At 39.6% G+C, this 15,823-nt stretch overlaps 2 protein-coding genes across 7 annotated transcripts in view; one reads left to right on the forward strand and one right to left on the reverse strand.

Annotated features, from left to right (window-relative positions):
* The window catches only part of tnrc6c2 (trinucleotide repeat containing adaptor 6C2), a 53,870-nt gene extending 49,533 nt beyond the window's left edge, over positions 1-4,337 (forward strand). For 5 of the 6 annotated variants that reach the window (XM_078280430.1, XM_078280442.1, XM_078280449.1 and 2 more), the window contains one exon: positions 628-1,356. In XM_078280430.1, the coding sequence (XP_078136556.1) occupies positions 628-976 (349 nt within the window). In that variant the 3' untranslated portion in view covers positions 977-1,356. The other variant, XR_013503800.1, reaches the window with a different exon arrangement.
* Positions 4,338-8,122: 3,785 nt separating this feature from the next.
* Positions 8,123-14,202, reverse strand: cd7al (cd7 antigen-like). The gene is made up of 5 exons (XM_078280482.1): positions 14,038-14,202; positions 13,244-13,582; positions 11,218-11,595; positions 9,369-9,466; positions 8,123-8,961 (listed from the first exon to the last, which is right to left on the reverse strand). Exons 1-5 carry the CDS (start codon positions 14,096-14,098, stop codon positions 8,752-8,754), a joined length of 1,086 nt encoding a protein of 361 aa, XP_078136608.1. The 5' UTR covers positions 14,099-14,202; the 3' UTR covers positions 8,123-8,751.
* Positions 14,203-15,823: the final 1,621 nt, after the last annotated feature.

Here is a 15,823-nt window from a genome sequence, read left to right on the forward strand (position 1 = left end):
CAGAAACTAAGGAATTTCTTTCTCAATCTTTTTTATATTAACGTAGCTAAAGCAGCTATTACAGAGAAAGAAAATGGGAAACACTAGGGAAAAAAACCTAATGGTTCTGCTTTCTTGAAGGTGTTTTCCCATCATGAGAACAGTTAATCTTTTTGCATGAGTATAGTTATGTTATTTTTGTATCTGGGCTGTCAGATGAAAGAGGAGGTGGCGAGTCATGTCGTTGTCCGCTGTATTGTAATATTACTGTGGTTGTTGTAATAATCAAAGTGAAATGGAAGGAAAGACCAGCACAGAGATGGCCTGGAGGCACATTGGCTGTGTTTAATCTTAGGTTTGTCCTTAATTTTGCTTTGCTAATAATGGCAGCCACTGCAGCTGGTTGTCATGGAAACAAAATGCAAGATGTGTGACCCACTTTTCATTATCAGCAGCACGAAATGTGGTTATGGCAGGGCACAAAAAAAGCATGGTAAAGCCCTAAAAAAAACAGTACGGTTTGCTTAGAAAGTATGTCAGCTATATTTCATGAAAGAACACATTTTCATAACATAAAAAAACTATTAGTTCCTTATTTCTGGTTGAATTATCATTGTAAGACTGATTTCCTCTTTTGTCCTCTGTAAGGTGTGTGCTTGGAAACACCACCATCCTGGCAGAGTTTGCCGGTGAGGAGGAGGTGAACCGCTTCTTTGCACAAGGCCAGTCGCTGGGGGCTAACACCACTAGCTGGCAGGCCAACCCAGGAACCAATCAAAACCGGATGGGCGGGGCAGCACAGTCCCACTCTATTGGCCAGTGGAGCAGCGGTGGTGGTGGAGGCAAGCCCAGTGGAGGCGACCTGCTGTGGGGCGGTGTGCCCCAGTACTCCAGCCTGTGGGGGCCGCCAAACGGAGAGGACGCCCGCGTGATCGGGAGCCCAACTTCCATTAACACCCTGCTGCCTGGAGATCTGCTGAGTGGGGAGTCCATGTAGGATGATGCCACGATACACCAACCAACCAACCAACCAACCAACCCACCACCACGTCATGTAAGCCATCGGTGGAGGGTGGGGTGGAAAAAAAAAATACAACAAAAAAAATATGAACAGGAGCAAAACCCAAGCAAATCATGTGGCGATAATCAGTATCAATTTGAACTGTTTTGAACTGTGAATTGTGAATCAGAAGGCTGGGGTCCCTACCACATAGACTGCAGACTCCAGTCCTTCTGTTTTGCTTTTGTCCTTTTTTGTTGTTTTTTTCCTTTTGGTATTTTTGAAAACCATCGTATAAAACAAACTGAAATGAGACACAACACAAAGAAACCTTTCAAGTGTTTTAAGTTTTTCCAAGTATACATGACATTCTGTGTGAAGTTAGGAGAAGCAATCAAAGCTGCCATCTGAGACTTTCCTTTTCCCTCCAAAAAAAAAAAAAAATCATCCCAAAATAAGACTTAAAACGACCATTCCCAGCATGTCCATGGCCAATGATGTGGTTCAAAGACCTTTAGACTAGTTAACGTTTGTTTCTCAGCACTAATATTAGCCTTAAGTGCTCTCTGGCCCAGGTCCTTCCCAAGCCGCCTTTTTTAGTTTGTTTTGTAACTGAAGAAATAGCTGAAATCTTGCACAGTTTCACCTCTGAGCCAGCAAGTGGTACAGGACATGGCTGGTGACCAACTCTGTCACTGGGCAGTAAAAAGGCCTGGCCACGTGACTGGCCCTACCAATCATCAGCTTAATTATTTAGATTTTGTATTCTCAAAGGGATTGACACAGCTGTTAAATGTTCTTTTTTGTAGGTCTAGACCCAAGCGCATTTTTTGATATCTATCACATATAAGCTGAGAGAAGATTATTTGTCAACCTTGCTGCGTGTCTCCGTTTCCATACATCTCTATGTATGTCCGGTGGCACCTAATCATTGACGTCAGCAAGCCCAGATCCTTCTGGTCACCTTAAACCCAGTCGCTTACTGGTGCTTTGTTGAATTTTCTATTGTCGGATTTGTTATGAAGCCCAGCGGTCCATATGGTCTGCCAGTTTTTGGAGGAAAAAAAGAACACAATTTCACCTTTTAGTTACATTGTGCAATATACAACATAGACTTTTCTTCCGTCCATACTCTATGTCCACCGGATCTGTTTTTTCTTTTCTTTTGTTTTTTTTTGATTGTTGCTGATTGCAGCAAAAGACTGGAACTTCAAAAACCTTACCCCCTTTCAAAACTTGGATTCCCTCCAGGCCGCCAATCTCCCTGAAACTGTTGGGAAAACTCTGCAAAGAGGAAGAAGCAGCTGTTGAACTGTGCATGCAGCAAAGTGTACTAAAGAGTGACATTGGCTACACAATAATGCACACCTTCCTCTCTGCCACAGCCACACCCAACAGAGACTGAATCTACTACAGTGGGATTGGATGGTTCTGGGTATCTGGCACAATACCAAATAAGGTTTCTCCTAATGCAGTAGACCTACGAGTGTTCTTTGTGTTTGGTACTATACAAACAGAAGAGACTAAGACTTTTATAAATTCAAAGGGTTTTATCATAGCACTTATGAAGAGCAAATCGCTTCAACTGCAATCCAATAAATCAAAAAAGGAGCATCATAAACATTGAAAACAAAAAAAAAATACTGCTCTTTTATGTACTATATCTATTCCTTGGAAATGTGTCTGGCGTTGTTCCTCTGGTAGCAGGATGAAGGGAAACAAAACTGAAATGTACCATTGGACATTGGGGAAAAAAAACTGCAGTCAATGATTTTTTTTTTCCTTCTTTGAACAATATCAAAGTGAATATCACTGTTACTCCAAATGTTAAGCCTTGTTCTGTTTGGAGGCACTAGACTTGCAACGTCAGCTGTCTCTGACACCCGTTGGCCAGTCAGCCAGTCGATGGGTGAGTCGGGGTGGGGAGTGGGAGTGTCCACTGAGTGCCTCTCTGCTGTGGTCCTCTGGGTGTCAAGCGGCAGCCCCACAGCGCAGCACTTCCTCCTGGGCTCCACTTGACCCTCTCTCAGTCTGGCAAGAAATGCGGTTCCTCCAAGACCGGCCAATCACGGTTCTCCGCCACACACGGCATCTCCAACAGGGACCCGCCACCGCTCGACCCTGCTGTCGTCCTGCCCTCTCCCCCATCTCTCAGTTCTTTGACACAAAGATCACTTTAGCTGGAAGATGTAATAGTCATATTTCTGGAATTTTTGCCAGTGTACTTTTTATTTTTTTGGAAAAGATTATTTTGACTTTATTTTTTTCAATGTGTTATATTGTTATTTTTGTCTACATGCAGTGGTCTACAAAATACTGGCTGCTGAACTAGCCCTTCACTGTTCATATGCAGAAACACTTTGGTCAGAGGTGCCTCTGTATGTTCATCCTGTGTATTGAATGCAAAACGAGGATCAATACTACAGAGTTATTGATTGTCTATTTGTTTATAACTGATCATGCTTTTGTGTTTGACAGTATTCTGTAGTACTTCCAGGTAGTATCTTTAGGTTGTGTAAAAAAATAGGGTGTCTCAGACAGGGGTGTGGGTGTTTGTTGCTCTAAACTGCTCCGCATGCCCACAGGCTGTCCCCCCTTGCCCTTTGCCTAGCTGCTACGCTATGACCTCCTCTCCTTCTCCACCTCAACCAGACCCAGTAGCCCTCCCCTGACCAGGCACCAACAGTCCCTCCTATCTGTTTCTATGCAAAAGACTAGAGGCTGGGGCCCTTTTACAGCCAAACCTGACTCGGGAATAAGCACTCCTCCCAGAGCTTGGCACACCCTAACCTTGTCCCCTGTGCGCTTCTGTCAGCACTTCAGAATGGCCGCCGTTTCTGTAAAGTTCAGGCTAAGCCACTAGAACACTGTCATATACTCAAGACCGAACACTTTATCAAAGGTCGGCCTTTTTCTCTGCGCTGAAGACACTTCTGTCCAGCTTGATCTCAGGGTAGGGGAGTAGATGATACCAAGTATAAGATGCAGCTCTCCGTATCTGTCCTTTCTACTGTGAGAGCAAAGTCTTAAATTAAAAGGCCATCTGCGCAACAATATGTACGGACCTCATGCCTCGAACTTAATCCTAATTGGAAGGGAAAAGCCTTGTATTGAATTCTTTTCTCAAAAGATGGTCTATTGTTTATGTTTCGGGGCCCATTATTGCGTGTAAAAGTTGCCAACGTAATGTGCCAATATAAATTTGCTGTGTCATACTGTATCTGTATAAAGAGCACTTCTGTTCCCTGTTTGGAGGAGCTTTGATAACCTTTGCAGAGGGTGCAGCGGGGGACAGGAGGGATCAAACAAATGGCGGCAGCATCACACCCTTAAATGACTGAGAATTCTTTCTTTTTTTATATATATATATATATATGCTTTTGTGGAGAATGCCCCATGCTAACGAGAAAATCTTTACTCAGTTGGGGGTTTCAGTTTGCTACAGTGCACAGTTGTTGATGGGTAATCCCGGGTACATATTTTTTTAAAACCAAAAATGAAATCGCATTTTAACGTCATTTTTATGAAGTTTGACATAAAAATCTAAAAAATGGTAAAAAATCTAAGTGAAAAAAAATTATCTATAATATGATAAAGCTCTGCACTTCTAGCTGAAACGTCTCTGGTCATCAGCCTCTACTAACCCTATCTAAAGGAGTAGAGTGGTGGCCGGGGTGCCTTTTTGTGGATGCTGTATTTATCTCGTTTTTATGTTTGTGTCCTGCTCAAAGTGGGCCCACTGAACTGTACATTTCCACAGACCCAGATGGCTTGGGCCCACTGTATCAGCCTCACTCTCCTCACTCTGCATCAGCAGGAGGGGAGGGGCACATTTCAAGAGGTACAAAGTCTTAAAAAACATTAAAAAAAATTAAATTAAAAAAAATTAAAAAACTTCTAAAAAAAAAATAAACAAGAAAACAGAAAAAGGCTACCTTTCAGGACTTGGAGTCCTGCAGCACACAAGCAAAAATCACTATTGCCTGTTTCTGTAACTGCCTTCATCCAAGCTCAGACAGACCCAATAGCCGAGGACCTCCCAGCATCCTGTACTAACTGGAGAACCCTGACAGGGAAGGGGGTTTCCCATGCTGCACCAGCATCGAGAGGTTCTCCTCTCTACAGCTCTGTTCTAGATAACAGTATATATATATATATATATATATATATATATATATATATACACTGTGAGTTTGGTGTGTAGTATCACCTCTTCAGACTTCTTGGATCGTAACCTCTGACACTTCATTTTTGTTTGAAAGGTCTTGGTTTAATACAACTGAAAAATGAGCAATATGTATTTCCCCGCAAATAAGTGATACGAAGGAAAGGATTTGGGTCGGGTGTAATCTGATACTTGATTGATTGAAAGCTACGCCTTTCTTATATGGAGTTGGATATGCACGTTCTGGTTTTGATGACATATTGCAGTACTTTGAAGTGCTTGTACTGTATATATGTGTATTTGTTTGTTAATTAGCTTGTCTAAAAGCCCAACCCATCCAGTCGATTAAAAAATCCCAAACATATCAAAACAAGACAAAATATTGAACACAAATACTTGAATCATGAAGCGCCAATAATGTAATGTGAAGTCAGTAATTAATTTTCTTGTTCTCTCCATCTGACAGGTACACGTAGGGGCTTTTAGAAAATATAAAAAATGTATTGCATTAAGTTACAAATACAAAATCTTTGGAAGAAAAAAAAAAAAAAGAAATGCAAAAGTCATCTTAGATGTGTGCTTGAAAGTCAGATGTTTGTATGAATGTGTGTGCAAGAAACTGTGTGTACCGGGCACATGGCCTGTTATGTTCCACTCAGTATGTTATATTTTTTATGTCTGTTTTTATCTTTTTCTTTTTTGTTCTGTCAAAACATATTCTGATAGACATTGTTATTATCTTCTAAAGTTGCACTGAGTGTCTTCTACCCCTCACTCAGCTAATGGTAGATAAACGAGTCAAAGTACGGAGGGGAGATGGTGACAATTCGTGTACATGTTTACTCAAGGACTTAATGGATTTTTTTCATTCTATCTGTAAAAGGTTTATCTACCTTTATAGTGGCTTTTATTGTGGAATAATCCAGTACAAGGATTATCATTGAGTATTGCACCATTTTGTTCCAATTATACAAAAAATTGCAAAAAAACAAACAAAAAATTAAAAATACAAAAAAATTACAAAACAAAAAAAGGGGAAAAAAAAAACAAAACTGTGGCCATAGATAGCTGTAGAAGGACTAGTAATCCCTATGTTAACTTCATGGAGAAAGGGATAAAGTGTGGGAGGTGAGTTTGTTACAAGACTCATTTCAGAGGTGCCTATCTTTTCTTTTTTTGTTGCAAAAGCCACCTGTCGTTTACAAGCATTTCATTTGTCTAAAGTTCAAGGAAACAGGAATGTTGTAAAAAAAAAAAAAAAAAACTTAAAAAGAGACAAATTTCATCTTCCATCAAATATGGACATGCAAATCTTGCAAAATGAAGATTTATGCTACTTTAAGAACTCTGGGATTGATCAGTGTTATGTCATATTTCAATTTTTAAGTTCTCTTTCAGTGTCGTAAGACTATCTCTGTATGTATTGAGTTGTGATTTTATGTTTCCTGTAAGCGACATAGTTTGCTCACTAACTTGCACACTCAAAAGATGTGGATTTTGTCTCAGGAAGGCCAGGGTTCCAGATACCAACTCCATAATTTCTAGGTTTAGTGTTTGTGTGAAAAAAAAAAAAGCAACTGAAAACAATTAAACTCCAGGCAAGCACTGAAGGTCATGAGTTTAACAGAATATAGAGTTCCATTATTTCTTTAAAGCAACAAAAAGTTTGTAGCAAGTTGTGTATTTACCAAATAAGACTGAGAATCAACTTTGAAAAAAGTGGAGTGCTTTACATGTGAAATCTAAGTAGAATTGCTTTACATTTAAACTGATCAATGGTTTGATTGTCAAAAAGACATGCAATTTGCATGTTATGACTTTAAAATTTCCATCCTGTAGTCCAGGAGCATTGTGCAAGAAGTTTTCATTTGTTTGTTTTTAATCATCTCTCCTGTCTGTTAACATGTTCCTGTGACAGGTTTTTCAATAGTTGAGAAATTTCTTAACATGTAACAGTAGGTTTTCAGAGGTAGGTTGAAGTGGAGGAATAAAGCTGGTTTTTAAAGGATCATGATCTATGCACAAGTGGGAGGGAAGAGTCCAAACCCAGCTGCTATACTGCGGGTGTTTGTCGACTCAGACTCTGGGGTTCAGGGTTTGACGTAGGGTTGTTCTTGTTTTGTCTGTTGCTCAAATTTCCTCCACTCTACTTCCCTCCTCCTCCTTATTGTCATCGCCATCTAATGTTTTTGCAATTCTACACTGCGTCGCCATGCTGTGTAATCCTTAACCAATGAGCGCTTATCCTTCTGCTAAAGCACTGTGGGTTGTACTGAAAAAAAGCCCATGACTTTTAAGGCTGTCAGTTTTTTAAAGGGGAGGAGGGTGGGTGGGGGGATGGGGGTACTTTGCCTTTCTCTTTACTTTGAAGAAAAAAACATTAAGGAAAAATGTCTGTAACTGAAATACAAAGTTGTGGCTTTTAATGTTGTTCTTTTTTCTCCTCATAGAATGTGATTGTTAAGGACATGCACCGGAAAAAATGTTTCCATGAATTATGGAGCTTCTTTCGGACTATATTAAATTACAAATTTTCTTGGCTGTTATTAGGTGTCTTGTCCCTTTTTTGGTTTCCTAGATCCAGTAGAAAGGCAAAAGTAATATTTAACAGTTTGTTATAATTATATTATGTTGAAATGACAGTATATACAGTGAAACGACATAAAATGTCATAGAATAGGATGCCATAATGTAATCATATATTTCATAGTATAGTATGTTGTGTCATAAAATAGAGTATGCCAAAACAATTTCATTAAACGTCAGTATAAAAATGTTGTAAAAAAGTAATTGAAAAAGTTATAGTATAACATGAAAACATTTAATTAAAAAAAAAGTCATAATATAGTATGCCATTAAAAAAGGCCATAGTATAGTATGTCGTAAAAATGTTAAAAAAAAGTCAGTATAGTATGTTGAAAAAAATTTAATTTTATATATATATTTTATATATAATATATATATAGAGAGAGAGAGAGTGTAAGTCAATGTTTTTATTAACTTTTCAGTGCAATTACAATTTAAAAGTGTAGTACTGTGGAGCAACATTTTTAAAAATGGGTACCCATTTCGTTAGATTCTTGTGTACAAGCATGACGCTCATGCATGTGACTTGGTGCCGATTTCTTTAGACTGTTCTGCTGATTGACTGTCAGTGGCGGTAAGTTCAAGAAATGTAGAAATGTGACATCTGGAGGTTTCTAAATGTTTTATGAGGAAGGAAATGCTTTCAATGTGTTTGTTAGATCTCAAAGACACACACACACACACACACACACAATGGGTTTTGGTGAGAAATGTTCATAAACAATATTATAAACAGTGACATAACTTTGTTACCAAAACGCCACAGGGTACCTTTAATTTGCTGAATAGCCAAAAACAGTGGTAGTAAACATTTACAAAGGTTCTTAAAAAAATGCCCAAACCAACAAAACTCTTTCAAACTATCAACAGTCTAATAAACATGAGAAAAAGGACAGTATGAGGAGAATCTTTCTGTTAGAGAAACTTCAGAGTGCTAATTGGAATTCAGTGAGTTTCAGGCAGCGGAGTTGATGAGTTAGTCTAGTTCCCGATGCTGGTGACAAAGTCTAATATTTCATTTCTACGACTCACTCCTGGGGCTCAGGGCTCCAATGGGGCTTTCGTAATGGTTTTCAGTATAGGATTTCTTCACAGAGCAGTTTCTGTACTCTGAAGACTCAGTTTCCTCCAGATGACGGGGGGCCAGTTTTCGACTGAGAGGCTGCAGCCCGGTCATCTCCTCGTAAATGGGTGCCTGAGGGTGTGACTTGACACTGCGGTGTGCTTTGCCCTGACAGTTGAAACAGAAGAAAAACAAATCAGTGAAGAGAACAAACAGAGTGAACGCACTCTCGATTTCCTGTTAAAATTAGTGTTATTTTCTGTTGAGGCAGCATTTTCATTGTGAAGTCCGAACCAAATCTAATCCTCACTATATCACTACCAGCAATAACAAAGCTTAAAATAAACACTGTAGTTCACTACTAACTTGGTGAAACTAAACAAAAAATAGAATTAGGGTTTTACTACCTTTCTAACTGAATTGTAAGAAAAGCATGCTGACAACTGGTAGCAACAAGTTATGAAACCGTGTGGTTTTGTGGTGAGCTGCAGAGGAACTCTCTAGCACGCAGGTGCTGCTCGCATTAATCACTTATATTTTTCTCCTTAACTCTTGTGTTGTGTCAGCCTACTCACTTTATAAATCACCACAAATCCAAGGATGAGGAGGAGAATGGCCACAGCTGAGGACAAAGCATATAGCAGAGTGGAGTAGTTGGAGCAGCCACACTGACCTGTGAAGAAGCAGAAAGAGAAATGTTGAAGATAAGAGGGTCAACTTCACTGCTGCACCGACAGCACTCAGCTTCCTTGCTGCACTGCATTTCCGCCACTGACACTTGCATGTTCATTCATAAAACACTGTAAGACAAACACAACAAATGCTCAAGTATAACGTGTTCAGTGGAATTGCAAAAACCACTGACCCAAGGTTCCTTACTAGTTGTAGGCTGCAGTTTGAATATATGAATAGGGTTTCTGTACAATGTAAAGATCAACATCACCGAAACATTTTCATGAATAGGGAGACCGTTACTGAGCAGCAAACAGGAGTTCTGGTTGGTCTGATATTATCAGGAGATGAGTGATAGCAGTTTTGATTGTTCAATGAAAGTGAGAAATAAGCTCAACTGGCAATGACATTTGAAATCTCAAACACAAAATTCTCGGTAGAAATTGAATCATCTATTTTAAATAATCTGAGTCAACCTCCTTTAAAGCAGAAATCCGGCGCAAAATGAACCTAGAGGATAATAACACATACCAAGTCGACTGTTCTCTGGGATATGTTTTCATGCTAATCGAATGTGACCAGTTTTAACGCAAACCGATAATTAGCTTATAAAGCTAGTCGTCGGGGCAAGGGTAAAGTAAAAAGAAATCGCTATTTCTATACCACTAACAAGGCTCAAAATAGCACCACACTTCCACGGTAACATAATGAGGGTCTCTACATGTAAATCGAAGCATTGAGAACTTTGTAAGTGTACAGACAGTTTATTAAACAGATAGTTTATAAAGACAGTACCGTTCGCGTATACAGGCAGGCGCCATCTTGGGAAAACAGTCACGATCAGTCGAACGACGAACGCCGTGCTTGAGCTGTTACTGGTTACTGGTTACACAGCGTTCTCAATGCTTCAGGATCATTTGTTGATAAAAAAGAAATATATAGAATAGCACCAGACTTATCCTTTAAGACACACAATTATGATTTCAAAATAATTTTGCGTCTCTGATTTAATGGTTCATTGCACTGCCCAACCTGGCTGACATGTCAGATGTAGTGGGAGTGATCGATGGATTAACCAACTAACTGATTACACTGAGATAAGATTTGTAAGTACATAAATATAAATAACATCTGTTAGTGATGTCTATCATTGTCTAGTGTTATCAGTTGTGCACACACCCACAGGCGTGCAAGTGAACAAATAAGGGAACAATGATAGTGCTTATAAAAAGCCAGCATGGGTTTCTGAACATGTCAGTGTTCCACAAAACTTGAATCTACTCAGTTCAAATCGTTATTTAAGAAACAAACAATAACAACAACACATGTTGATTGGCAAATATGAGTGGAATATTTACTAAGGTTAGAGCCATTGTTATTGATATAATTAGTAGCAGGTATGTTAGTAGAAGGCTGACATTGGGGGGAAAAAACAGCACAAAAAGGAAACAAATTGGTACAACAGAACAACAGTTAGTATTAAAAGAAGTTTTCATTGTGGCCGGGTTGATTCAGTGGGTAGAGCAGGCGCACGTATACTGAGAGGGTTATTCCTTGACCCAGAGGTCCAGGATTCGAATCCAACCTGTGACGATTTCCTGCATGCCTTCCCCCTCTCTCTCACTTAGCTGTTCAGTCAAATTAAAGGTGGAAAAGCCCAAAAAAAATAGTTTTCACTTTCAAAACCCTGAAAAACAAAATGAAGTAAGTATAAGTAACCTGGCGATCAAGTCCCTCTGTGACGTGACCCACCTTGCACAGAAACAAAGAGTGCTTGTCTTCCTAGAGTGGTGCTGGTGTCGGGCCTGCCACTGAGGAGCAGCTGGCAGCTGTACAGGGCGCTGTCGTCCGGCTGCAGCTGCTGCAGGGTCAGGTTGTAGGTGATGCCCCTTGGACCGGGAGCCGAGGACAGGTGGACCCTCTCAACGGGGAACAGGGAGGAGGATGGAGGGCTGCCGCCGTGGTGACGTTTTGAGTGGTACAACACCTCCACAGGTGCCCGGCCCCTCTGTCTCTTCAGACTCACCCCTTCCACGGCCAAGGCCTCCCCGTGTGGAGTGAGACAGGGGAGCACGGCTGAGCCCCCAGAACATGTCTCCAGCAACCCAATGTCCACTGGCCCAAGGGCATCTCCACGGGGTAAAGGGAATAAAGCTTAGAGTATGACCTATGGTAAACCCCTTTTTCCTCTGAATAATCTAAATATGTATGGGGGGTTAGCAGCCATAAGGTTATAAGAAGGAGTTCTCAGCTGATTATATAGATTATTTAAAGTAGTGGCATTATTGAGCACATGTACTAAATGTAACCAGATAGGATTAACTGAATGTAACCTTTTAATCAATCAATATGTGTAGTCAACAGGCAGTAATCATATATATACTTTTTTAGACAGGAACTTCAGTGTATCTGTAAATATAAATTCATACTATGTAAAACAATACCATAAAATCATCTACTCTTGAAAGCATATTGAGGGTGCTGTAGGAACATTTATATTTGGGGTACAGAGAAAGAACAGAGAACACAAAGAACAGTTTCCTCTTCTCTTGGCCAACTGGCATGATGTCTGCCGTTTTAAAAGGTTTAAAGAAGGTTGAGAGGAGCTCCCAACTCCACCTAGTGTTGTGAGTAATATTTTTTAACATTTAGAAGTTTACTAAAACTCAGTATAATTTTAATTTGTACTTGTTTCTACTGACGGTGGTAATGGTGGGTTTGTATTTTTAGATCTGGAACTAGCACTGTGAAATGAGAGGAGGGGATTCATGGCCAGGCTATTCAATAAGAATTGGCAACGGTTAAACACGAACGAAACGGCATTTTAGCAGTTTAGTTCTTTTTTGAAAAAAAGACTTCATGGTACCAGTTTTAATAAGGCATCGTTTATATCGGGGTTATAAGACTTATTAATAACTGAAATGTCAGTAAAACATCATTAATAAGGGAAACTTTTGGGTTGCCAGGTTGTGAAAAATCCCTTTTACTGGTGTATATCCTCCTCCAGCATAATATACTTTATATCTTTAGTTAGCTCTTTAAATGCCACCTACATTTTCAGTTCCACTGCTTTCCTGCTGGCTGCAAGGCACCTGGACCAAACCTCATTTAATAACAAGCAGTATTATTATTACCGCATCATACTGAGCACAGGGCCCCCCCAAGGCTGTGTGCTCAGTCCCCTGCTATTCACCCTGCTGACACACGACTGAAACACCAACCTACAGCACAACATGGTGAAGTTTGTGGACGACACAACTGTGTGGCTGGCTCTCATCACCAATAACGATGAGACCAACTACAGGAAGGAGGGCGACCTTCTGGGAGGAGATATAGAAGCCTCAGTGCCCGCTCCACCAGACTAGCAAACAGCTTTATCCACCAGGCTGTCAGGAAACGGAAATCTCTCCCCTCTCTACCCCCTCTCTCTTTTGTTTATTGTTTTAGTGTTAGGAATGTCTTGTCTTATCTGTTAATTTTTCTTTCGATTCCTCTGCATGTCTAGTATATGTGAAGAAATTGACAAATAAAGCTGACTTGAAAGACTTGACTTGAGAACTATTATCATTTACAACATCCTAAGTATGCTTTATTAGACAGTGGTGCTTAGTGGGAGCACTGGTAGTGAGCAAACAGCACCAAACACACTTTTCAAATGTCAACCACCTACAGTATATTTAACCTTCTTGTTTTGTGTTAGTTTTGGAACGTTTAAACTTCTGTGGGTGACAAACAGGTGAAAAGTGAATGGGATGAAAGAAAAAAAAGAAACACTCACCAGCATTAACAAGAAGGAAGAATTCAGTCTTCCCCTGTGTTCGGTCGTCTTCACCTAAAGGGTTGTTCGCAACAAACTCACAGTAGTAGCGGTCTGTGTCGCTGGCACTCAGCTGAGAGATGGTCACGTTCAGAGAGTGGTTGCTCGGGTCTCCACTGACACTGACGCGGTTATCTGCACTGACGTCGTTCCCGGTGTGCATGAACAGCACTTCACTGGGTTTCAGCCAGTTGCGCTTCAGGTAGATACCGAAGGGCGAAGGGTTTCTTTGGTCAACTACACAGGGAAGAACCACAGATTCCCCCTCATGCCTCTCCAAGAACTGAATGTCACTGCACACTTGATAAAAACAAAAACATTTTTTTTTTTTTTTTTAGAATAAACATTTTTTTGTTTGGTGAAAAAAGTGATTATATGCTTAAAGATGTGTCAGTTTCAAAGTAAAATCAGCTAATTAACATGGTAAATAATATTAGATTCAACTATGCTAAAACACTATGCTAAAAGAAATTGGGAGATTTGCATCCCGCCCAAAGAAAATCCTATTTGGTAATCTTCTGACCAAACTATTCCACATGCATTATATGGACAAAATAATAGACTATAATCCAACATGATACCACAACAAACTGCAGCTCCCAAAAATTACCAAAAGTAAATTAATCTGGCACAATCCATAGCGGTGCATTATATTTTGTGAAGTAGACATTGACTCCCAATGACTTCCGTTATTCTTATTCTTACGCTCCAAGAACAATTCAAACTGGAAAAAAAGAAGCAAATGATCAATTTACCAAATCCAGTCTGTGTGATGAACAGAGTCCACAGACATGCCAGGTACTGAATCCCAGTCATCTTTAATACTGTCAGAAGACACTAAGTAAGTTCCTAAGGGAAGTCATTGATGTAAACCATGACAGCACACATGCAATCACTCAGAACTGGATGACAAAAGTTTGGTTAACTGTAACTGAAACCAAGAGGAACTCCATGAAGCTCCACCTTCAAACCTCAAAATGAACACAAGAGGAAGCAAAAGCTAACCTTCTAAAGCAATATAATAATACATAAGAAATGTAACACTACAACACAGCTGAAAGTTTATGATTATATTATAAAGTATTTTACAAGGATCAGCAGCATAGTAAGATCCAACATGTGCATGGAATTCCCTATAACAATCCAAGTTTTTTTGTTTTGTTTTAGGCAGTTTGACCCGACTCTTAAGTTCAACTAGCATCAGTGACGTTTTTTCGTCAAAATTTGCATTCATTGCGTCTCACACGCTTGAGAAAAACTTTCCACAGACAAAATAGTTTGTGCATTTCCCAGAGGAAATATTTCTGACAGCCTGTTACAGGACATGATGTGTCTGTTTTTTATTTATTTAATAATTTGCTTCAGTGGAAAGAATGTCAAGTGTGTCAAAAGGCCTGCACACTAAATGAGCTTATGCAAAAGACTTCAATCTGATTTAACTGTGAAAAATAGTGACTTGAGGCTTGACTGCCCAAAGACTTGACAGCAAAAACATTCAAGTCTCAAGTACAGCTTCAATATTTGATTACTGGACCTAAGCATTGGAAAAAAAAATCCTTGTCTCAGTTATATAAAAAAAAAAAACTTTTCACAGACAATATGGACAAGAGGAATGAATACATAACATTTTCAATGTACAAATAGACATAAGTACACACGCAAGTGCACACACACGCAAACCTGCAAATCGTGGTAGCCAATATTTCTCTCTAAACAGGCAGTTTGCTCTTTGGTTCTTGCACCCTGTACCAGTCCGGCAGCAGGAAGCCACACTTAGGTTTATATATGCATAGCATAGGTTTTAGTGACCGTTCACCAAGTGCAGCCGTTTTAAGAAGGGTTCTGCTATTTGAGAGGCTGCAGCTTGAGGGTTTTCACTTTTATAGATGAGCTAACCTTTTGTTTAACAATGCCTGTGAATACACTCATGAAGCTTTGCTAGTATTGCTTGGTAGGCTTGCTTTGAAGCTAAATGTTTATAGAGGTCTGTAGAGTCTCTAACCTCACTGATGCTTCAAACCACAAATTCAGGCTGAGAAATGTATGCAGGCCAGAGGAGGAAGAAAGACACAAAATGAAGACATGACAAGGGCAATCTTAAGGTCCTCAAAGTTTCCATTTAATGACTTTTTACTTCAATACATGCATCTAATGGCTGCAGTGCAGTTACAGTATATAGGTAATCATATCAATTCAAACTATATAAAGCTACAGTGATTTATTGCAAAATGGCCAATATAAAATACACAATACACAATACTAACTCAATATTAGGGAATACTCCTAAACCAATCATAAAAACAATTTAATAAATTGTTAAAATAGTATTTTCTAAAAGGTGCTGGGAGCCTCAGAATAGTGGATTTCGTCTCACGTCTTAATTTAATTGAAGGAAAACAAGTGGCAGCAAAATAACGCAATAGTTTTATTTAAAACAAAAACATAATTCTGACATTGTTGTAACATGTTCAGTCAGTCAGTCAACTTTCTGGACAATTGTTCTCTATAGGACAGCTTGTATTCCTTTTAAGGGGCTGTACT

This window comes from Sander vitreus, chromosome 2 (assembly GCF_031162955.1).
Source record: "Sander vitreus isolate 19-12246 chromosome 2, sanVit1, whole genome shotgun sequence".
In the NCBI taxonomy this organism is placed as follows: Eukaryota; Metazoa; Chordata; class Actinopteri; order Perciformes; family Percidae; genus Sander; species Sander vitreus.